Source organism: Melospiza georgiana, chromosome 24, assembly GCF_028018845.1.
Source record: "Melospiza georgiana isolate bMelGeo1 chromosome 24, bMelGeo1.pri, whole genome shotgun sequence".
Classification (NCBI taxonomy): Eukaryota; Metazoa; Chordata; class Aves; order Passeriformes; family Passerellidae; genus Melospiza; species Melospiza georgiana.
Genome location: NC_080453.1, coordinates 9,341,667 through 9,365,908, shown reverse-complemented (window position 1 = coordinate 9,365,908; position 24,242 = coordinate 9,341,667). Strand labels below are relative to the sequence as shown.

General features: G+C 52.9%; 1 protein-coding gene across 1 annotated transcript; it reads right to left on the bottom strand.

Annotated features, from left to right (window-relative positions):
* Positions 1-717: 717 nt before the first annotated feature.
* Positions 718-23,957, bottom strand: WDTC1 (WD and tetratricopeptide repeats 1). Its single transcript, XM_058040392.1, has 16 exons — positions 23,847-23,957; positions 19,066-19,204; positions 16,685-16,768; positions 15,602-15,648; positions 14,367-14,478; positions 13,764-13,951; positions 13,197-13,379; positions 12,824-12,918; positions 11,618-11,733; positions 10,475-10,550; positions 9,786-9,882; positions 8,326-8,499; positions 4,852-5,087; positions 4,310-4,478; positions 3,746-3,938; positions 718-3,636 (listed from the first exon to the last, which is right to left on the bottom strand). Exons 2-16 carry the CDS (start codon positions 19,171-19,173, stop codon positions 3,439-3,441), a joined length of 2,076 nt encoding a protein of 691 aa, XP_057896375.1. The 5' UTR covers positions 19,174-19,204; positions 23,847-23,957; the 3' UTR covers positions 718-3,438.
* Between the last annotated feature and the right edge of the window lie 285 nt (positions 23,958-24,242).

Here is a 24,242-nt window from a genome sequence, read left to right as displayed (position 1 = left end):
GTGAGTTTGTGAAATGCTTTAGCAAAGGAACACCTCTGTGTGCAAAGGCTGGTGATGGGGGCACCATGCAAGGCAGGGAATGCGCTGCTGCTGACACAGAACACCTTGGAAAGGGTGATTTGGGCAGTACCTGAGCCCCAGCACTCCCAGCCCAGCCCAAGGGAGCAGCCCCAGGGTGGGCTCTGATGGATGCACCGTGCAAGGCAGGGAATGTGCTGCTGCTGACACAGAGCACCTCGGGAAGGTGATTTGGGCAGTACCTGGCTGTGCCCGAGCCCCAGGGCAGGGTGGGCTCGGATGGGGGCAGCTCTGAGCCCCTCGGGCTCCTGGGGCCAGCAGGGCCCTCCCCAGGATTTCAGGGCTCTGCTGTCTCTGGGAGGCCCCTCAGAGCAGGGACTGCTGCCGCAGCTCTGCAGGATGAGCTCCCTCCCCGCCAAGCAGCTGCTCCCGTCCCCACCCCAGCGCTGGCAGCCCCAACCTTCGCTCCTCTGACAGCCCTGAGCTCCCAAACCTGGGCGAATTAACTCGGCGCTGACTCTGGGGCCAGCACAGCTCATGGGCCACATTCTGGGCTCCCCTCCCACGCACATTTTGGAGCCTCTGTTCTCTGAGGAACTGACCTGGCCCACCCAGGCCACCCTCCAGCCACCCTCACAGAGCAGAGAGGTGCAACAAAACCACAAGGATCCCCCGAACAAAACCACACCGAGAAAGAACTAGAACAAAGAATTGTTTAATCGCTTAACCCTTTCTCTTCCAGGGACCAGAGAAACAAGTTTTCTGCTCCTTCTAATGAGGGCAGTAAGGCTCGTGTGTTACCTCTACAACTGCAGGGGCAAAGTTTACGAGATGATCGTCTTTAGTACTCAAAAAAGCGAGAAGCAATGGTCACTGCAACACTAAGAGAATCCTAGAGTCTCCTAACGGAGAGCCCATTGCTAGAATACAAAAATAAAGGAGGCATCCCTGCATATCCCAGGCTAGAAAGAGTTAACCAGAAAGAGCAGGAAGAAGCTTTCCCAAAGAGGGGGTTGAAGTAAACAGCAGAGGTCAATAAAGCAACATCTTCTCCTGACTTCCCCAGCATGTTTTTTTTTTTCCTTCACCAATAAATACAAATTCCTTGTTAACAAGCGACAAGCAGGTAATCTGCCCACAGCAAGGGGAAAAGGGGCTAGAGGCAGAGAGATTTTTCTCTCCCCTTCTCTCCTATTATTATTAATCTTCTTTTTTTTTAACCAAAGCAGCCATTAAAAACAGCAACCCACTGCAGAGGCAGGGAATCTGGTTGCTTTCACACTGCAACTGGCAGGTAAAAGAGCTGCACTGTCTCACAAGGGTAAAAAAAACCAAAAAATAGCTGCCACAGCAAAAGGTGAATGGGGAGGGAGAGGTCTGTTCTCTTCAGGGCTTTCCATCTCAGTCTCTCAGTTTAAAAATCAAAGTCTACAGACGTTGTCTACTGAAAGCTGAAAAAAAGTTTGAGTGGGAGGAGAAGAGGGAAAGGAAAAAAAAAAAAAAAAAAAAAAGAAGAGGATACGTCTAGTAGGAAGCCTTAAGCAAAAAAAGGAAAGGGCAGACCATGTCAGAAAGCCACCCAAGTGAGGAGAATCTTCTGCTGCCTCTGGGTTTGGAAGAGCAGCAAATGCCGGGGGTGCACCTGGCCACGGCCCCAGCCAGGTGAACTCAACAGTCACAGGTACTGCGTGAAAACCAACCACCAAACCTGCCCGGGGGCGCAGGGACAGCTGCCCTGGGGTGCAGGGACACCGTGTGCCCCAGGGGCTGAGGGACACCTGGCCAGGTGAGCTCTGCTGGTCCTGTCCCCGAGCTGGCAGAGCAGGGAGCTGCTCCCCTGCCCCGGGGACCGAGGGCAGCCCCAGCCCTGTCTCTGCAGGAGCAGCGTCCTCAGAGAGGCGCTGCCAGCTCCCTCCGCGGCTCCTCAGCTCCAGGACTGTTCTGGAAGGCAGAGCCTGGCTCAGGCAGCTGCGCTCAGCGGTGCCTGGCAGCCAGAGCAGCCAGAGGCAGCCGGGCAGGAAGGGGAGGCCTCTCATCTTTCCACTGCAGCAACAGGAAGACCAGGGATCGCAGCACATGGAAGAACAGCACACACACATGCGCACACGCTCCCAGACACACACCTCACACCCCTGGGACCCGGGCTAACGTGTTCAGACCTTCGGCAGGAAGAGACGCGAGACAGCGCAGAGCGGTTCAGATCTCCAGGGGCTCTTTGGTCTTAGTTGATAGTCCTAGAAAAAACAACCTCCAGAGGTGGTTGCAACACAGCTGTGTAAGATCTGTGGGGTATTTAGTGTTTGGCAACTGCAAGGGGGGAAATCAGGGCTGTGTGTCACAGGAGGGGGAGGAATGGAAGTACAGTGCTGTGTTTCCAGGTGTGCTCCTGGCTGTGCAGCCAGCCAGGGCCTGGGGAGCGGGGACAGGAAGGAGGGTTCCTGAGAGGACCACGAATCCATCTGATGTTACACCACAAAGAGGCAGGAAGGCCCACCTTGGCCAAGACAGAGCAGCTGGCTGCACAAAAATGCTGCTTCTGACAACTCCAGACTGTAGCTGTACCATTCACACGGTGACAACAGCCTCAGCTCCTGCCCAGGTGACATGGAGAGGAGAAAGTGAACACAGCTACACACCCTGGGCAATGAAGAGGTGCTGTCACCTGTCCTTCTCCTCAGCAGCTTCAGCTACACAAGTCCTGGGCCTCTGATGCAGCCTGTGCCCATTGCTGTCACCTCCCTGCATGGGCTCGGGGACCACAGGAGAGATTATCAGAACTGGGCAAGCTCGTTCTGCCCCGTGGGGCTGCACACACCCAGTGCCTTCACTGATCCCTCAGCTACGACCGGGGCACAAACCAGGCAACCTCCAGCCCTCAACACAGCACAGCTACATCTGCTGACGTGTCTGAGATGGAAGCCAGAAGAAAGATGTTATGGGACGAGTGTTTCATGAAACAGGTGTTTCATGGCCAACAGCCATAAACCAGGGGCCTCTAGACAGGCTGGTAGCACAGTCAAGCTTTCAAAATCACTGCAGTAAATTCATTCCATAACCCCTGCCCTAGGTTTGTATTTTATTCAGGAATTTAACATCCCCCCTGCAATGCAGGCAACAGCCCCTGTACCAGATCATACAGCAGCTCTGGAAAAATAATCACCAGTTACACTGCTCACAGACAACTCAAAGACCCCTGTTGGGACTAAATTCCACTAAAGGCAAACCCCGGACTGCACTGCCATGGAAGAGGAGGAGGAGGAGGAGGTGATGGTTTAGAGACGGCCGCTCCTGCCCCTGCCAGCTTGTCCTACCCTGTGCATAGTGCGAAACAGTGCAGTCATTCACCAGAGAAAGTTCAGGACCAAGGAAACTCGGTTCCCTTTCAGCCAAACATTTAGAGGAAGGAGAGGCAGTTCTGTTTTAGCTGGGCCGGCACTGGACCTGCCCCTCTGAGCTGTCTTCGTCGTCTGAGCCTGCAGCCCCAGCGCTGGTCAGTCCCGTGATCCTGTAGCCCATGTTGAGCAGCATCACCTCCAGCGGGTCCGCGTTCATGCGCCGCTGGTTGGCCTGGGAAGCACCTTCCATGTCCACCACCACGCGCCCGTTGAGGGTCTCGCTCTGCAGGACACAGGGGACAGCACTCAGCACCAAGGAGGGGCTGCTGCGAGGGAGATCCCAGTGGGGAACACAGCAGGAAAGAGCATCCGACAACGAGGGCAGCTCTTACCTCCGGCCTGGGGTTCCAGAGCCGCACGACCGGGTCGATGCCGCTGGTGGCCAGGAAGCAGTAGCTGGGATGAGGCTGGAGGCAGTTCACAATGGACTCGTCCCCCTGCAGCACACGCACCAGGTTGGTGGTTTCCTTCTCCCAGATGAAGAAGGAGCCATCGTCCGAGCCGCTGACGATGTACTGGGCGTTGCTAGGGCAGAGGAGCAGAGCCTGGGTCACCCTCCAGAGCCAGGCTCCAGCAGGCTGACAATTCCACACAGCTTCTATCATCAGCAGGCTGACACCCCTCACGCTTGCACATCCAGATAAAGCTCCCCATGCTGGTTCCCTGCATCCCCAGGAGCCCTGTTTTCAATCCCAAATGGATTTCTGAATGGCCAGCCCAACAGAACTCTGTGGATCTGCTCCTCATCAGCTCCTCGTGCAGCAGCGTGGGAGGAGGGCTCCTGTCAGCTCATCCCAACCCTGTCCCCATGTCATTTTATGAACAGTAACATGGGGCTACTTCCACAGAACAGATCACCCTGCTGCTGCTCTCTCCTGTCCTGCACCCCTGCATACCTGCCAAAGAAATTGGCCTCCTTGATGTCCGTGGTGGTGTTGCAGTGGCCGCAGTACCGGAATTTGTAGTCGTAGCTGCGCTCCCTCAGCACCATCTCGTCCTCAGAGATGGAGTCCTTGCGGCCCGTGGCGCGCAGCCGGATGGGGCCTCCCCCCTTCTTGTCCTCAGCTGCAAGGACAACACGTTTCCCTCAGCACCACTGCGGGACTTCTGAGCAAAACACAGCCCAGGAGAGCCCAGCAGCCTCAGAGAAGGGTTAAGGACGATTCCAGCAGGAAGCAGGGCTCAGAGCATGAGCTTCCTTCCTTCCAGATTATCTCCTGGCTACATCAGACTCCTTTTATCACACTCTCACTCAAGAGCAAGCCAGGACCAGGCGCAAGGAAAGAACAGGCTCAGGCCAGTTTTTGTGCACAGCAACAATCAATCTCTCTCAGAAGTTGGAGCTTTACTTCAGAGGGGCAGTTTAAGGAGGCAAGTCCTTGTGTGCTCATTAGATTGCAGTGTAACCTTGGAGAAGCCCAGGAGCAGCAGCACTCACCGTTATCACTCTTGGAGAAGAGGGCAGCATTGATGTCCCTGTCTAGTGCATCGCAGGCACTGCTGTGTGCTTGTTCTGGAAACTTCCCTTTAAAGTCATCCAGACACTCCAGTGCTTCTGCCACGTACTTGAGCTCAAAGAGGCAGCGGGCCAGGCGGAAATGGGCCTTCAGGTGGCAAGGATTTAGGGATATGGCCTTCAAGCAGTCCCTCAGAGCATCGTAATGGTCCCCATCCCTGAGGAAAGCAGAGCGCTGCATTAGCCAGCCCAGGCGGCAACAGCAAACATTTTCCACTGCTGTTTCCCAGCCCTCGTTTCCCTCCACAGCTTGTTGTTTCCAGCTCTGCACACAATCCCACACCCCAGGAGCTCGCTAACAGCATTTGCTGTGGCTCGGGGGCACCACCTGACCCGGCCCAGCCTCCCCAAGGGCTCGGCAGACGCCCACAGGCAGCTCTGGGATGTGACCACACCAGGCTGCCCCGCCAGCCCTGACCTGCCATTTTAAATCCGAGAGCAGAGCTCCCTGCTGCAGCACATTTCGGGAAGTCCTTTGAAGATGGAGGATGCAGCAGCCCTCTGGCCAGGCAGCAGAGCCCTCCCGTGCCAGGCGGGCTCCCTGTCACAGCTCAATCGTGCCCCTGTGTGGACACACGGCACAGCTCGGCCCAGCCCCGGCAGGACCTCACACACAAAGGGACAAACGTCTCAAGCAGAGCCTTTTCTACCTTCACAGGAAAAATCGGTGGCGTTTCAGAAGTGATTGTTAGAGCAGATGGGTTTTTGACTGTTGTGGGTTTTTGTGTCCTGTTCACAGCCTGACTCGGGGCTGGGGCAATGGGGCTGGCAATGAGGCTGTCTGCCTGTGCTCTGCAGCAGCAGGGACTGGCTGAGCCCTGCGCGGTGCCCAGCTCAGGCTGCCAGGGCAGACACACCTAGGGTGCCAGCACTGACCTCAGCTGCTCACACACCTGCCTAAAGCTGCCTGGACAGAGTGCCATGGCTCCATTTGATGGCTAATAATAGTAATAATAATGATAATGTTTCATAGTAACCTACATGCCCCACTGTGACTGCCCCATCCCTGGAAGTGTCCAAGGCCAGGCTGGACAGTGCTTGGAGCAGCCTGGGACAGTGGAAGGTGCCCCTGCCCATGGCAGGGAATGCAATGAGATGGGCTTTAAGGGCCCTTCCAACCCAAACCATTCCAGGGTTCTGTGCACTGCACCTACCAAGGTCCAAAACACTCCCAAGGAGAGGATAATTCACAGAGCAACAATTTGAGATCACATGAAAGCTCTGTCAGGGAAGCACAGGAAGGCTCAGGCTGGAAGGGACCACTGGAGGTCATGCAGGAACCTTCCCTGCACAATCAGGGCTCCCTACAGCACGTTCCTCAGGACTGTGGACAGTTTTTGAGTGTCTCCAGTAAAGGAGCCTCCACACCCTCTGTGGGCAGCCTGTCCCAGTGCTCTGTCACCCTCACAGTAAGGATCTCCTCCTCCTCATGCACAGGTGAACAGGGAAGAGGTGTCTCAGTGTCTGGCCTTATGAAGGGCAGCTCCAAATCTCTGCATGTTTTGCAAACCTGCACCCTGCAGCTTCCTCCTGCCCAGCTCTGCCCATGAGATGTGCAGCAGGAAATGGGCTCTGCAGGGCTGCCAGGGTTAACTCAGGACACACAGCAATGGGCCATTTTTACTCAGAGAAAGAGGGAATGCAAGCTACCTGTTAGGATGACAGGTGTCACACACTTGCACACCTGACTGGGCTTTTCAGCTGAGGTGCTTGAGCCACCCTCAAATATCCTTCAAGCTCAACTACCAGCACTGGCAGCCCAACAGACTGGAGTGAAAATGGACCTGGTGGGATGTAAAGCAGGCTCTGCCTTCTCCCTTTGTTACAGGATTGACTCAGCTTGTGCAAAACCAGAAATCAGCTCAGAACTGCCAACATGGACTGCTGAAAACAATCCAGAGGGGGATGCAGTTGGCTTTTAGGAGCAAAATTTCAAAGGACAGCCTTAGAAGTGCTGGAAAATATGAGCAGCATCTTAAGGGAGATGAACAAGGGGAGGTTAGGAAATTACAGACCTTCCTTTTCTCTTGCTCTATTATTCAGAGAATGAGGCCAAAGCAGAACCTGCAGGGTTCTGAGGATGGCCTGTACCTGTTCCTGCTCCAGACATCAAGAACACCTCAGAGAGACGTGGTGGTTCAGCCTGGGTCACTGTCTGCCTCTCCCCCTGCTCAGTGCCATCCCAGCCACCTTCCCCACACTCCACAAACTGCTCCTAGCAGGAAAGTGCCCCTTTTCTGCACCTGGAAGGTATCACCTCAGTGCCACTTAAATCCTACCCCCTGCATGCCACAGAAACCCACTGTGTGTGTTTTCCACATCCTCCTGCTACCCCAAACTGTGGCAGAGCAGTAGCTGACACACTGAAAGGTTCAGATGTGCCAACACCCTTCGGGAAAAACGATTCCTATAAGAAAAATGTCATTCATGAGATCAGCACTCAGCTTCTGTGTTCCATCCCTTAATCCCAACCTATTGTTCTTCTCCTTCTGAACACTGAGGTCTTTTTGAGGCAGCTCCCAAATCTCTGCTATTGCAAAACAGCCAGTAGGCCAGTTACCAACAGTCACAACAACTGCTGGCTGCTCTTTATCTTGGCAAGGAGAGAGGAGAATTCATACTGGGGATTTCAGCAGGGAGAGGAGAAGGATATCCTCACAAAGCAAATGGAGATGAAGGACCACAGCTATTTTAAATATGTTAATGGCAAGTCATGGTACTCAGTCTTACTCTGCTCAAGGGGACAGGCACTAAAATAACTCAGCTGTATCTTGCAGATGCAGCCCTGGCCACTGGTCAGAGCAGACATTACCTACTGCAGAGGCTGACAGGGTGTTTTGCAACCAGCAGGGCAGAATCCTCTGCAGACTGCAAGGATCTGCCACCTCCCCAGAGCCCTCCCAAGGGTTTGTTTCCAGTCCAAGGAGTGTGGGTTAACTGGGGTAACACAGCAACCACCAGGTCTGGGTGTCTGCAGCGTGAGGCACTTGGATAAAGCAGCAGCAAAGCCACCCCAGCAGCCCTAAAACAACCTCCTGTCATGGGATGTTACAAAGCACAGTCACCATTACGTCATGTGTTGACAGCAGATTTAAGAGCCCTTCTTTAATGCAAATCAGAACCACCCAAAGAAACACAGACACCCTCGGAGACATCCAGAGTGCTGTGAATCAGATGTGGATTCTGGGTCTCTTTTTCAACAGGAAAGGCGCAGGGTTTCACCCAGCACATCAGTAGGTGACACAATGGGCTGCTTCCCAGCTCTGCCTCCCCAGAATCTGTCCAGCGCAGACTGATTTGCCACCCCTTGGTGCCAGAGGTGCCCAGCTGTGTTTCAGCCTGATTTCCCCAACCCCCAGAGGGACAGCAGGGCCCTGCAGTGGCACTGCCCCTTACCACTTGCGCTTCATGTAGGCAGCAGCTCTGTTCCCGTAGAGCATGGCGTTGTTGGGGGCCTTCTGCACAGCCTTGCTGTACAGCTGGATGGCCTGTGTCCACAGCTGGCACGCAAAGGCCTCGTTGGCTTGCTGCTTGATCCTCTCCAGGTACGGGGGCAGCTCCACCTGGGGGCTGCAGGGAACAAGGGTGCGGCACAGGTGAGTTGTACATCCTTCACTCCAGGTCACAGCCTGCAGTGCTTAGCTCCAGCTTAGCTAATGCTTGCTAAACTTCCTAACAAAAGGTTCAGGAAAAGGCAGAAGGGATTCTGGACCTGAAGAACTGGAGTTTAAGAGGAAAGTTTGGTGTTGATCACAGAATCCCAGAAAAATCTGGGCAGCAAGAGAATTTAAAGCCCATCCAGTTCCATCCCCTGTTATGGGCAGGGACACCTTCCACTACCCCAGGGTGCTCCAAGCCCCATCCAACCTGGCCTTGGGCACTGCCAGGGCAGCCAGAGCTTCTCTGGGCACCCTGTGCCAGCCCCCCCACCCTCTGGCAGTCTCACTACATCACTGTGACCATCATTTGACCGTTTCCCATTTTTCTTCATCTACAGAGACACACTCCAAATTGAGCAGTGGATATTTTAAGCATCAGACTTCACCAATAGGTCTTTGTTTCAACTGCATAAACAACGTTTCCAGTGCTCTTTTAGCAATGCACAACAATGCACATGCAGAAGCATCTGAGCTCACCAGGCCCATGCTCCACCACCCAAAATTCCAGCCCTGCTCCTGCTGCCGCGGTGGAGGGGCCATCTAGAGGAGAGGAGCTGAAACAGTCCCCAAAGTGACTCTGGAGGAACCCAGACTACCCATATATGGTATTAAATAAGTGTCTTGACTTTGAACCAAGTCTCATCAGCTGGAAGAAAAACAGCCACCGAGATGTGCTGCTGCTGCTCCTTCACCCCAAATGCATTTTGTTTTAAGGAAAGAAATCAGCAGGAGCAATAGAAGAGGCTCCATCCAGTCCTGGCAGTGGTGTTCCAGTGTTGCCACAGAACAATTCTGGCCGCCTCAGTTCAGTTTGCAGCATGCAAGTGCCCAAAAAATGGCAGAGGGAAGAAGCAAGGTTCCTTCACCTGCCAGCCTCTGCCACTATCAACACACAGATCCTGCAGGCCAGGAAGCAACCACCACTCAGGACACTGTGCTTGCAGGCCTGGAAAATAATTTCTTAGGTTTGTCCACCTTAATTCATCATAAGAGGAAAAAATCCTCCCAGGATGCTCTTGCCTGGTCTGACTCCTGTTCACAGCCCAGGCACGAGAGGCCAACACAGCCCCAAGGACAGAGGCCACCTGGCAATCCAGGAACGGGTGTGCAGTTGACACCTGTGTGGCAGCCCCTCGCCCTGTGAGAGGCACAGGACAAGGCCACGGAGCCCCCCAGGAGGGGCAGCTGTGCCCTCACCTCACGTGCGCCCTGCCCTCGGCCAGGCGGAAGCCGTTGCTGTGCAGATGGATCCCATTGGACACTCCATTGGTTGAGGTTTTGCCATTCTGCACTTCTGAGGGTTAGAAAAAGACATATACAACCATGCTAAGTATCAGTGTAGATTATACAAACTCAGGGTTTATTTTACAGCAGGACCAACCCAGCATGACAGCCCCATTCAGAGCAGAAACTAAATTTCCATGATTCCACCTGCTCCAGCCACCTGGATTTCATTTGTCCTCTTTATTTACAAATCTCTGCAGTGTCCTTTGCAATAAGATTCTAGATCAGAAAACCAGACACACACAGAACTAAGTGCTAAGGGAATTCCCTTAGACTGATTTCAGGCCATGGTTAGAGTATCATGGAATCCTGGAACGGTCTGGGAGGATACCAGGACCTCAACCACTCAACAGTCTGCTTAATCCTGGAGCACAGCTTTAGGCACTCCCAACTCACACATCCCCTTCTCCACAGGTCACTTCTGCCCTCATGTTTTGTCCCACTGCAGAAGGACTTTGCCACCAGGGTATGCACTGCACTGCAGAAGCAGCCCAGCAGCACCCACACCCTGCTTCATTCTCCTCCTGCAGCCTGAAAATGAATTTGTGCACTACAGAACTCCCCTGTGCTGCTCGCTCCCTTTGTGACAGCATCACACTTACCCCCTGAAGTGTGGCACTTCTTTGGGAGGAGAAAAGTGTATGGTCGCTGTTTGTATGTCAGATCAAACAAATAGACCTGAGGAAAGGAAAAAAGAGCATGAGACAAGTCTGCAAAACAGAGATGCTCAAGTCAGAAATAAAAGAGGGCTCAGTAGGTACCCAGTTCCCTGTTTGCGTTTGCTATTTCCAATTTTCTCACTGGGAATTGTTTTTATAGAGGGACACACAAGGGATGGCAGCAGTAACTGGGATGCGTCCCAGTCCAGCCCAGTTCAGAGAACAACACTGAGAAACAGGAACCTGATCTTACTCCACACCTGCAGAGTTTAAAAGATGACCTGACCACTGACCAACCTGCTCAGAAAGCTTCATATTTCAATTAAGCAACTAAGGTATTTCAATTAACACCATGATAATGAAGAAACCAAACACCTATTGACAGAAAAGAGGTGAGACACCAAGGAAAAGTCTTTCTAAGATGAAACCAGTATTTCCCAAGAAACTGCCAGGGCAGCTCTGTGAAATACTAATTTACAGCTGTACTGGGACAGCAATGGACAGCCCAGGCCAGACCCACAGCTCACCCTCTCCTAAAGGCAGCAAGTGTGAGAAAGAGCTGGAGAGGACAAGCACAGTGCAACCTGCCCACAAGCAAAGGTCCTGCTTAATCCACGCTGATTAATGCTGTCAGGAGGATTTTCTCATTCCATTGATAGGCTTTACAAAAGATCCATGAATAACACCCAGAGCTTAAAATTAAAGCAATCAATATTCCAGGTGAAGGCCTTTGCTTCTCCAAGTTCTTATTCACTACATTCTATTACAGAAGCAGTTTGATGTTTCAAGAATGAGTTATGAAATCCTTTCTAGGTCAACAAAGGTCAGTTTCAGAACTGGTTTTGTTTATTTTCTTTCCCCTCTTCCGGAGAGTGAAATGTGAATTGGAAAACCACAACAGAACGTGGTTTAACTTTGATCAGTGACAGCGTAACAAATATATCCCTAATCCCAAGCATTTAGTCTGAATTAATCAGAGAGCAGTTTAAAATCCATCACATTACCCACAGAGAAGTTGCTGTACCTGTTTGCAACAGCACACAGCAATGTCCAGTGACCCAGGGTGAAGCCTTTCTGCCCCCTTACCTGCTCCCCCCCCATGTTCACCAGGAGCTCAGTGCCATCGGGGCTGAAGGTGACGTACGTGGCCACCAGGACCCTCAGCCTGTTGTTGTAGTCTGGGAGCTTCACTGGGAGGTGCCCTGGGGAGAGGACAAGCCCAGAGTTATTGGTTTAACTCTCAGTGTTCTCTCTGTCCTAGCCCAGCTGCTCCCTTTTAAAGAGCAAAGCCATGGAGCACAAGCACCTACAGGATCTTCCATTTCCCGATGTTTATGGGATCCTTCCACTAGGAACCAGAACATGCACAGGTGCCTTTTCACCTGGGTATTGATGCCCCATCTCTGCAAGTGTCCAGGGCCTGGCTGGATGGGGCTTGGAGCAACCTGGTCTAGTGGAAGGTGTCCCTGCCCACGGTATAGGGTGGAACAAGGTGTGTTTTAAGGTCCCTTCCAACCCAAACCATTCTGTGATTCAATTATTCCAATTTTGCACAGCCACCCCACATAACTGCCTTGCTAATAATGAGCCTCCAGAACCCAGCAAATCTCAGTTTTGGGGATTCTCTAGGATTTGGCTTTTGTGATTTGCAGCCATCTGCAAATGCCTCCATCCTCAACCCCCTAATTAGGTTTCCTTAATAAAGCCCTCAGCACAAGGAAGCCAAAGCTCCTAAATATTCAGCTCACACACAGGTTCTGTTCTTCAGACAGCAGATGTGTTGCATGACCAATTCAGGGGACCTGAGGAATCCTCTAGTGGGAACCATCAGGAGCAGGACTGTCAGAACTGGTCTGTTGAACATGCTGGTCTGAGATATTGTAAAAAAAAAAAAAAAAAAACCCAAACAAAAACCCAAACATTTTGGGGTAAAACATAGTAAATAATGAGCACTGGAGAAAAATGTCATCTAGATAACTGCATCACTGATTCTTTATCTGCAGGATGAGGACAAGTCACTTCTGTGCCAAAAAGATTTTGAACTGGGACCAGTTCCAGGAAAGCCTATAGAGCCCAGGTTAAACCCAATCCTTCACTTTCCAGCAGGAGCGACAAAAACACATTTATGCTGGACAAAAAGCAGCAAGGCTGGCGCACCGCCCCAGTGGAATAACCTGCAATTCCATGGGATATCCCACGGAAGAGGTGCCCTGGGAAGGGGTTTGTGTGTGATGGGTGACTCTGTGTCTGCACAGTGAAGCCCCCAGGTGACCCCTGGAGCCAGACCCATACCTGCCACGTAGTACTGAGCCGCCCCGTCCGGGAGGGGCTTCTGCCGGTCACAGAACGTGTGCACGCCAGCTGAGGGGCTCTGCTTCATGCTTTTCCTGCAGACAGAGCAACAGCCTCATGGGAACCACAGCACTCAGCTGCTGCAAGCCCCCTCTGCACTGGCTTTTCTTGCCCACCCACGAGGACACAGCTGCCCACACAGCCATGGGGTCACCAGCCTCACACCTCCCTGGTGCACTCAGCCAAAAGGCTTTGGGTGACAGAAAAAACAGAGTGAAACTTCCCAGAAAGAGGAGAGTGCTGGATCCCTGCAGGTCCCTCCTCCCACCAGATGCCAGCCCCAGGAGGCTGCCCCAGGGCCAGGTGCTGTTACCTGTGGTTGTGGATCATGCGGATGTCGTAGAGCCGCACAAAGGGCCCGCTGGCCCCCACGGCCAGGTAATTGTTGTCCTGGGGGTTCACTGTCAGGCACTTGGCCTCCACCAGCTGCCCACAGTACTCAGTCAGGTCTATCAGGACCTCGGAGCGTTTGCTGTTCTCCCGCAGGTCGTACTGCCTGCAAAGGGGTGGCAGTGAGGCAGACACACACGGGCTAACAGAAGCAGCAGAAGAGACTCGTGCCATGTCCTGAGCTGGGACAGCACTCACTAGGCCTTGGTACCAGGATAATCATTAAAAGCAGATCTACAATGTGCACAGATTTATTCAAGCTCCAAATTAAATTCCCAAGCCATGACCTGTTCCTTTCCTGGCCTCCCCTTCCAGCAGTGAGGAAAATGGAGGAGCTGAGGAAAGTATTTATGACTCTACAAGATAAATCTTTCCAGTTTTAGGAAAGGGAGAGATGAGCTTTAGTTGTCCAGTACAGAGCCTCTCTTCAGGTCTGTGCACAGCACACATTGTGATGGTTCCCAACACCAAACCAACTGGAATTCTGTACCTGATTAAGCCATCTTCTGCTGCACTCCAGAAGGTGTTTGGCCACATGGGCGCCGTGGCAATGCGCTTCACTCTGTTGGTGTGATCTCCAAACATGTGCACGGTCTCCTTGACAGTCAGGTCATGGACGTGCACCTTGGAATCTGCAGCTCCCGTGATGAGGATCCGATCCCCCGAGTGCGGCAGGAACTGCGGCAGAGGGATTGGACACTGAGCCTGCACGGCACTGGGGCTGCTCACAGGGACACCCTGGCACTCACAGGGCAGGAACTCTGCTCCAGGAACCTGGCCTAACCCATGGGATTTCCTGTTACACAGGTCAGCATGCACGCTCAAGAGTCACCAGCTACAGCAGGACTCAAGAGTGGCTTCATCACACATGCCATTTTGCCACAACCAATTTCCTTCCAATTCACTGAGAGAATAAGCCTGGGACCTTCATAAACTAACTTCAACATTAGATTTAATCCTTTTCCCCATAATTAGAAATATTTAACTTTTGGGGGAGAAACTGTTTGCAGGAAAATGTTTCCTAGCAAGGATTTATTATTTTACTGCTCAGATTGCTGTTTCTGTTAGCTGCTCATTCCTTCTGAGCACATACCTTGACAGAAAAGATGTTTGCAGTGTGTCCTGTGTGCATAGAAAGGAGTTTCTTGTGGTGCAGAGGATCCCACACAATGGTATGCTGGTCATCAGAGCCAGAGGCCAACAAGCTGAAAGGAACAGGAGACAAATATGCACCATGAATTCTTCTGCTCCACACCGTGCCCAGGTCTGTGGAGCTGTTTGACCACAGACATCCATTAAGTTAATTCAGCCCTAACCAGCCCATTTCCTCTCTTCCCTCAGCTCTCTGTTCTTGCTGCTCACCGTGCACCCATCCCTCCAGCCAGGTCTAGGAGCTAGAGCAGACAAAAAGCAATTCCACAGAAAGCACAGCTGACTGAAGGATCTCACCCACACTGTGATGGGAGAACAGGAGTATTTGGTCAACAGCAAAATGCAGGGTCTCCACCTCCCCACTACCTGGCTGTGTTAACTGCTCCACACCATCTCTGAAGCCCAGCCAAGGCACCCACTCCCAGGCTCCAGAGGTGCCCAGGCAGCCCCAGGGCTCAAGGGGTGAACCACAAGCTGCTTTTAAAGGCCTTGCAAGGTGCTCTTGGCCTTGTCCATCCATCTGGACCAAAGGAATCTGACATCTGCAACTCTCAGCCCTTTTAAACTCAGCCATTCTCTTTCAAGCACATGAAATTTTCACTGGTAAATAATTGTGAAGAGTATCAGAGGGCAGACTTTGGACATTGTAAGAGGCATGTGCAGAAATACCCACTCTTCCTCCAATCCACTAATTTCTCACACAGAAACTCTTCATTCCACTTGGTTACTGGAAGTTGCTCTTTAGTGCCCCTCTAAAATTGCAGAGGGGTGGATTCTCCACCTCCTTCCCTTGGATATCTGTCCCCCAGGAGCAGCTTTGAACAGCGTGGCGAAGGGAGGGGGGAAATGTCACCACCAGCTGGGCAAATCCTAAAGATCCATTATAATCCATAATACCACTTAAGAGAAGAGAAGCAGCCTTCAATCGCCACTTCTTAGTCTGACCATTTCCCTTCTGAACTCACTAAAGGGGCATTTCTAATAATATCCAGATATATTTAACAAAATAAAGCTTCTTTTGAAGCGTGAGCTCTACTACAGCTCAGAATTTGAGCTTGAGCTCCACTTTACTAGAAATGGGAAGCAGCTGCTTATGATAACATGACCTACATCCTACTCTTGGGAAAACCTGGGGTTATGGCTTTGCTGATTCCCCAAATGAAGCCACATACTTACTCTCCTTTTTCATTCCATTCCAGACAGTTGACACACCCAGAGTGACCCTGAGGGAAGGAGGCAAGGGAAGATGGCATTAGTCAAACTTCAGATGTATCAAACAGAGCTGTCCTGAGACAAGGACACACTGAGCTCCTCACAAATAACTTCTTCCAATAAAAGCAGGGGTTTTTTTATTCCAGCCCTGCAAAGAACTCCAAACACTTGGTAGATAAGCACCTCCAGAAAAGACAGACATGCTAGAGCAGTTGAGGTAGAAAAGGCAAAATGAAACAAATAGAAAAAGGTAGTGTTGAATAAAATGGCAGTTTAGTCTCAGAGGCTACAGCTGAAATCAGGCTGCACACACGGAAAGGTGACTTTGCTTCCAAAGCCCTTGGCTAGGCTGACAAATTACATGTACAGGCACTCTGGGAACACAGGGAAAATGCACTTTTGATAGCTCTGTTAGAAGCACCTTGCTGCTGGGTGACTACATCATCCATCTTCATCCACATTAACCAACGACTGCACCAAGAAGTGGGGGAGTGCTGAGCACCATTTATGTGGGAGATGTGATTCAAAAGGGGGACAAAATAACCCTTTTCTCCCCCAAACCAAGATAATTGATGTGTTAGAGGTTGCCTCAGTTGGGTGGAGCAGGGTGTTGAGGGTCTGACCCCCAGATGGGGCTGTTCACTTAACACTTCAATGATCCCTGTGGGTCCCTTCCAACTCAGAATATTCTGTATAATCTTAATATTTTCTAAGGTATGTCAGAGTGCACTACAACCTATTCCATTAGAGCTGAGCACGTTGAACAGCTGACAATTGTCTTCTTCAGGCGTCAGTGCTGAGCTGAGGTGGTGCCCCCCACCTTGTTAAAGGTTCTCCTCCAGGTGCAGCAGGCAGTGCTGAGAGATGAGGTGGTGCCCACCCTGTGAAAGGTTCTCCTCACGTGCACCAGGCAGTGCAGAAAGCTCACGCAAGCTCTCTCTGAGCTGCTCCTGGCTCTGATGCAGTTTGAGGGACCCGATAAACCGGAGCAGTTCATGCAGTTCAGCAAGGTGCCCCCCAGGAGCTGGTTTCCCCCTGCACACCCACCTGCAGCTCAGCCTCCAGCCCCAGGCGGCGGATGAAGGGGTCGGTGACGTGGTAGTGGCGCTCGAAGCCCAGCGCTCCCCTCTCCTGCAGGGGCAGAAAGGGAGCGTGAGCACACTGAGCACGGCACACAAACGCTCCTCCTGCCCTTTCAGAGAACATCCTTCAGCTTTAAAAACCACACCAGGTATTGGGGGGTCCACAGGTCCTGGACTGCAGTAGGGAGTCACAGAATCCCAGAACGGTTTGGGTGGGAAGGGAGCTCAAAGCCCATCCAGTGCTACCCCTGCCATGGCAGGGACACCTCCCACTGTCCCAGGCTGCTCCCAGCCCTGTCCAGCCTGGCCTGGGCACTGCCAGGGATCCAGGGGCACCCACAGCTGCTCTGGGCACCCTGTGCCAGGGCCTCATCACCCTCACAGGAAAGAATTTGTTCCCAATACCCCATCTAACCCTGTCCTCCTTCAGCTCAAGGCCATTCCCCCCTGTCCCATCACTACACATCCTTGTGACAAGTCCCTCTCCAGCCTTCACCTCCTCTGAACATGTCCAGGTGGGCAAATCTTAATCCTTGCCCCTGAACTGATTTAAAATGCTGTGTAAGTCAGTGCCAGGCTCCAGCTGAGGAGCCAAAACCAGCTCTGGGAAGGCCACTCTGAGGCAGAGTGAGCTGACCCTACCTGGGGCCTGAAGTAGAAGATAGGGAAGAACTTGGGAGTGGCTGCTACTGTCCCTTGGCAAGGATTTCAGCAGGAGCTCCGTGCTGAGCTGCCCAGGAGAGCTGTGCCGCTGCAGAGCCTGTCCCAAGGCAGCAGCAGCAGCAGCACGGGGTGAGGAGCTGGAGTGGAATTGGCCAGCTGCCCTCAGGGATGGGCTGTTCCTCAGGCAGGAGCAGAGCTGCAGTGCACAGCCTGTTCCAGAGGGATGGGAACAGCTGCCACAGAACTGCGTCAGTACAAATGAAGGTGAAGGAAAGCAGGACAGTTGTTTCCCCTGTGATCTCACAAGGCTCACAGATGCATCAGCAGATGGCTCTGATGAAAGAAGGCCAACTGCAGAGGCAGCAATGAAGAAGAGAGAATGCCAGTCAGATTTTGGATGGAGCATCTAAATGGAGATTCTTCCCTAGGACTTGACCCAGTGTGGTCTCACTCCATGCCACACTTGTCAACTTAATCCTTTGTCACCAGCATTTAGAGATGGGAACCCCAATGTCAAAATCACCCTGGTGGTGCCCAAAACACCACCCTGGTGGTGCTCAGAGCCCATCAGCAGTCCCAGAGCACACACAGAAGTGCTGAATTCCCTTCCCAGCCCAATGTTCAGTAATGAACTCCACACACCAAAAGCTATTTGAAGACAGAATGGAGAGAGACATAAAAGGATTGGAGGCAAAACAAACCAGGCTTTTTGTAGGAGCTTCCATGACAGACTTCAAACTCCTTGATGTACTTTTGTGGAGAGCATTCCTGCAGCACTGCAAGGCCCATGCAAGGTGCTGCAGGTGTAATTTTGTGCTGCTGCAGCCCCAGTGGCTTTGTGAGGGCTCTGGGGTAGGATACTGCTTTTCCTACAAGGAACTGCCTGACTTAGCAATCTTCCCAAGGTCACAGTCAAAGTCTGACAGAGCAGACAGACTGAGACAGTCCCAGGCTAGGGCTCAAACCACAGAACCAGCCCTTCCTTGTTAGGGCAGCAAAACAAATCTCTGCACATGGATTGAATTACAAGCTTATAACTGAGTTTGGTACCAAACTGCAAAGTGAGCACTCGAGCTCCCAGTTCCTTATTCTGGCCACTCACAGATCCCTTTCCTGAATGCTGATTATCAGCAAAGCTGCAAATGATTTCAGGCCTCTGAGTCCCAGCAATAATTGCCTATTGTGTCTGCTGCAGCCAGTCCTTTCACGTTGATATTCCACCAAAGCAGCCATCAGATGACTGATCCCACCACTGCACAAGTTTTTTTTTCCCTACACAAAGGAAGCAACACAGCACTCTCTAAAGAAAAGGAGACAGAGAGGCCGTGACAGAGATCATTAGCTTTACTACAGTCAGAAATACCTCTGATGGCAAGATCACACGGGGAGAACACAGAAAGCAGAGAGGGAAGCTGGCTAAGGGCCTTTGTGGTGCCCAAACACAAGCAGCTCCATTTCTCTCTTCAACTCAGAAGGAACAGAGCTGCTGATGGCAAACCAGCCCAGGGAGAGGAACTGTGCTCCTGCCCTGCCAGACTTCATCCCAGCTCTCCATTAAGGACAGTGACAGGTCCTGTGTGTTTGTTCTCCTAAGCTCCTTACAGGGCTTATCAATATGTAAGTAACAGATCTGGCGCCCAAGCAGAGGCAGCACCACGAGTTTCCTCCAAGGCTCACACCTACCTTGATCTGCCTGTGGATGATGTCTCTGGTGATGTTGGCTTTTGCCATCTTCTTGCAGTGGGGCAGACCAAGAGAAGCAGTGGCAAGAGCTGCTGTGCATCCAAGCATGCCAGGGTCCACGCTGAGGGTGCTCAGTTACCTGCAGGACACGGGGACACAGCAGGGACACGGCGCGTTAGGCACTCACACACTGCCCAGCTCCAGAAACACAGGGGGCTGACAGCTGGGAAAGTGGGAATAGGGCTGGGAAACTGGGAATAGGGCTGGGAAACCGGGAATAGGGCTGGGAAACCGGGAATAAAGGCTCCTGAAGAAACCCAGGGAAGAAAAACGGAAGAATGAACGTCTGACTCAGGGCTGTTCCTGGTTTGTGGAGAAATTCAGGATGAGCAGAATTCCAGGACTGTATCAGCCTGGGAAATGCATGTTTCTGTCCCAGCAGAGCAGTCTCCTGTCCCAGGCTTCCCTCCCACCATTCCACGACCACTCATGTCCAAAGTCATGTTTCCTAAACTCTAAAAAGGTTATACTGTGAATAAACACAGCATTGATGCTTTTGGCCACATCTCTCTCATCTACTACACTGGATTATCAGCAGAACACCCCCAAAATATCCAAAAGGGCATAAACATTCCTTGGAAATCACAACATGAGGTCACAACTGAACACCTAATTACCTCAGCAAGAGAAAAGAGGTGACCAGTTAAAATTGAATTTCCAGGAGAAATTAAGAGTTTTGCACACTCTTAATGGAGTTTAATGTAGTAACCTAAATAACTGAAACCCCATGGAATTGGCTACTTCTGCTAAAAAAATATTCAAATTGCAGAGTGATGGTCCCAACCCCAAGCCGGACAGGCTGCCTAGCAAAGGATCAGTCAGATCAGAGAAATGCTGCAATTCCCCCAGTTTCCACCCCACAGCCTGGCCCATTCAGACATTTCTACAGCTCTCTTTAACATAACAAAAAGAATAAAAATGAAATTTCAAACACCCATTTTGTCCTATGTAACCTTCTAGTTTAAAAACATTTCCAAGCAGAACAAGCCAAAATTTTCCTCTTCTAAATGAGGAAATGCTGATTCATTGAAACCAGAGCATTTCACAGAAACACTGCAACAAACAGGAGTCCTGGCAACCCTCATCTGGTTCTCTGCTGCCACAGGAGGGCTCCCAGTGGCCCTCCTGTCCCACCCAGGGGGATTTCTTGTCTCCCTCTTTGAGAGCAGCTGGACTTGGCTCTTAGGGCCCCACCATGCCAGTGCCAGGCAGGCTGTCACCTCCCCACTGACAAACACCCCACTGCTCTTTTGGGAGTGTTTTTGTCACATTTCCCACCTCTAGTTATGGCTAATTTCTAATCAGCTCCTTTCTCTTCCAACAGCACCAAACAACCTCAAGGACACACGTGGGAAAACGCATGAGCATGGAAAGATCCACATCTCCCATATACAGCCATAAATAACCCACACCAGGAGGCCAATCTGGAGCTAAATAAGTCACTGCAAAACCATTAATACCCCAAAACCCCTCTGTACACACAGAGAGAAGGAACAGCCAAGCCCCCCAAAGCCACCACTCCCTAACAGACTGTTAGAAACTCTGTTTTTCAACAGAGACTCCTCTGTGCAGCATTTTCTACCTTGCGGGACATCCTAACTTTACTTCTTGAAAAATACAGGCGAGGAAAATCACCCAAGAAATCAGACCTTGGGTAACAGGCTTGGATAAACCCAGTCCAACAGGAATGCAGGAGCCCCAGGTGTCTCTCTTTCCAGGAAAGCGCTTCATTTGGCAGCTGGATGCTGCAAAAGGCTCAAAGGTCTCCCAGATTCCGTGCCTTTGCTTGGCCAAGAAGGCTCCAAGAGCCCTTCCTCCTTTCCCTTTGCTATTTTTTGGTGCTCAACAGGTATTCCCCAACTACAAAGGCTCTGGCAACCTTTAAATTACCATGGAACACAGACAAAGGAGTAAGAAGCCGAAATTCTCATTCCAGATCACATTCTGAGCATTAGCCACAACTGATCACAGCCCCCGACTCCCAGTCTCCATGGAGATGACACTGACCTCCTTCAAAAATTAAATAAATAAATAATAAACAAATAAAACAAATATTAAGTGTTCTTAACACTAAAGACTATTGACCCCACCACTGTACAGGCAGATCCAGCCTCCAGTTTCAAACTGACCCTGGAATAAAACAAAATCTCCCAAGACTTTTAGATCTCATGCAAAATACACGTAATAAAAATCCGACAAAAATCAACTCTGCCTCCCAATTTCTTAGACACAAAGGCCTCCAAACACAAAGTCCCTCCAAAGAGTCTGTCTTTGTCACCACTAAAGGAATTGGAAACTCCTTGGAAGCTTCCACCATGGAAATTGGTAAAGAATGTTCCTCTTTAGGCAAAACCACCGTGCAAATTCTGCTCTAACCCATTCTTGCAGCTTTTAACTGACCCAGCACAAGCAGCCCCTGGTGGCACGAGGGACAGAGTCCCAGAGCGAGGGACGCCTCAGGACAGATCTGCTGCCACCAGGCAGAGACAACCCCAGCCCCGGCTCTGTGCTCCAGGCCAGCCCTGGAACAAGCTGGGCTGCGGAGGAGCTGCTGCCCCGCAACAAAACCACCCTGAGTCCCTTCCAACCACCCCATCCCATGGCCCGTGGCCTCTCTGGGGCTACCCCCTGCATGGCACCGGGGCACCAAGGTTTCCCTACCGCCCCTCAGGGACAGCTCTCCCTCATCCCTCACTGCTCCAACCTGGAACAGCCCGGACAGGACTGAAAACCTGGGGTGCAGTGCCAGCCTGTGCTCCCACTGCTCCCGGAGCACACAGAGAGAGAGCAGGACTCCCACCTGCAGCTCTGCACTCTCCCTGCCCTCTGTGGCCACACAGCACTGCAGGGCACAAGCGGGGCTTTCGCAAGGCTAAACCACAGTCAAAAATTAACAAGGCACACATTGCCGTGGGCTCCAAACTGGGCAGGCTCTGTTGACACTGACAGCCGCTGAAAAGCCCCTTAAGCTCCTGGGAAAGTACACTTCCAAAGGGTACTCCAGGGCATGGACAGGAACACTCACGCCGAGCCTGGAAACAAAACCTCCGCCCTGATAGCACAAATAATTCCATCAATTTAACATCAAACGCTCCCAACATGGCCTGGATTTGGGGGATTGCTCCTTGGCTGGACTGTATTTCCCTCTCACGGAGCCACCTGAGCACCTCCCACCCACAGCACAGGGGGGCAGAGCCCCAGCCCTGGCACCAGCACCCTTTGGGAAAGCTCCATCCGCCCCACGGAGCTCCCCAGAGCAGCAGGACTCCCAACACCAGCACTTCCCAACAAGCAACCCCATTCCTGACCGCCTGCATGTGCCCAAGCGTCTCAGGCTCCACACTCAAGGTCACTGGAAAAAAGCAGCACTGCACACCACGAGCCTCTGGATACACCGCTCATCCCAAGGGAGGATTCCACAGACCCTTCCCTTCAGCACCTGTAAATTATTTCACCCAGACCCTTCCCTTCAGTACCTGTAAATTATTTCACCCCTCCAAACACCACCCAGAGCCCACTCCGAGAGGCTTCTTTATCCTCACAACTTATTTCCCTGCCCTCTTGACTTCCCAAGAGGTCACAGACCAAATTAAAATATATAAAGTGTAGACAGCATTTTTTTTTTTTAAGGAAACCTGAAGAACCAAGAGGGAATGCCCTGGTTAGCAGCAAACACCTTGTTAAAAGAAGGTTTTTCTCAGCTGAAGGAGCTCTCAGGAGCTCCCCGGGACAGATGGCTGGAGCAGGGAGCAGGAGAAGGGGTGAGAGGGGAGCCCTGGCAGGGGCAGCACAGGGGAACTCTGACACACTCAGGGCACTCGGTGCTCCCAGCTCAGCCCTCCCACTGCAATCCTGCCTCCCTGACCCCCAGCTGACACACCCACAGAAAAAGGAAGAGAACAGAGAACCCCCAGCACCAAGATCCACACGGGCCAGCAGCTCCAGGAGGAGAGGCTGACCCCCTGTCCAAGGAAAGCGGCTGCAGCACGCCCAGCAGGGCAGGGAACGGCTCTGGACAAGGAACAGGGAGCAGAGGAGGGAGCAGGGCAGGGTCACAGCCAGGAAAGCGGAGAGGAGCGTGAGGACAGGGCAGTGCTGGGCTGGGAAGGGGAAAGGAGGCAGAAAGCAGGAGCTGTACCTGGCAGGGGTGGCACCAGCAGGAACGGGGCCTGGGGAAACGGGAGCGAGGGGCTGCGGTGGGAGGATGGATAAGGGAGAGATCCCTAAAGGCAGTCGGACTCCTGGGGGAAAGGGACACCGGACAGAGCCTGGGCTGGGGGGAACTGATGGGAAAGACAGGGGTGGGGGAAATGTCAGCAAAGGGAGGCAAGGGGGACAGCGGAGAGGCAAGGGGGCTCGTGGGGGTGCAGCTGTCAGGGAAGGGGTTGGGGCCTGCAGGGCAGGCAGCTGACAGGGAAGGGGGTACAGGAACGGCTGACAGGGAAGGGGCAAGAGGTGTGTTTCACTGGGGAGGAACGGGGGGCACCGGGAGCAGAGCTGCCAAGGAACGGGGGTACCGGGGGCAGAGCTGCCAGGGAGCGGGCACCGGGGCCGGCGGACCGACAAGGGGCCTGGCAGATGTAGCTGCGAGCGAAGCGGGCACGGGGCGCAGCTGCCAGGGAAGGGAAGGGGGCACCGGGGGGCGGCGGGCACGGAAGGGCTCGGGGGTGGGGGGCTCTGTCAGGGCGGCGGGGCCCGTCCGGCCCGCGGGGGCCCGTTACCTGTCAGGCCTGCCGGGCGCGAGCGCAGCGGGCACCGGAGGCTGCGAGGCTCCATCCATGCGGGGCAGAGCGGGACGCAGCGCAGGGGCCGCGGCGGGGCCCCGGCCGTGCCCGCCGCCCCCGGCCCTCGGTACCCCCGCCAGCTGTCCGGGGCTGCGCTGCGCCCCCCGCCGCCGCCGCGCGCTGCGCATGCGCCACGCCAACTGCGCAACCGCCCCCCCCGCGCGCCGCCGCGCCCCGCCCCGCGCAAATGGCGTAAATCCCGTTCGTGAATGCCGCCCCTTCCTGCCCGCCGCCGCGCCGGGACTGACAGCTCGATGAGCCAATGGGAAGGGAGGAAACTGACCAGGAGAGATCCGCCAATCGGCGCCGAGGGGGCGGGAGCGTGGAGGCGCG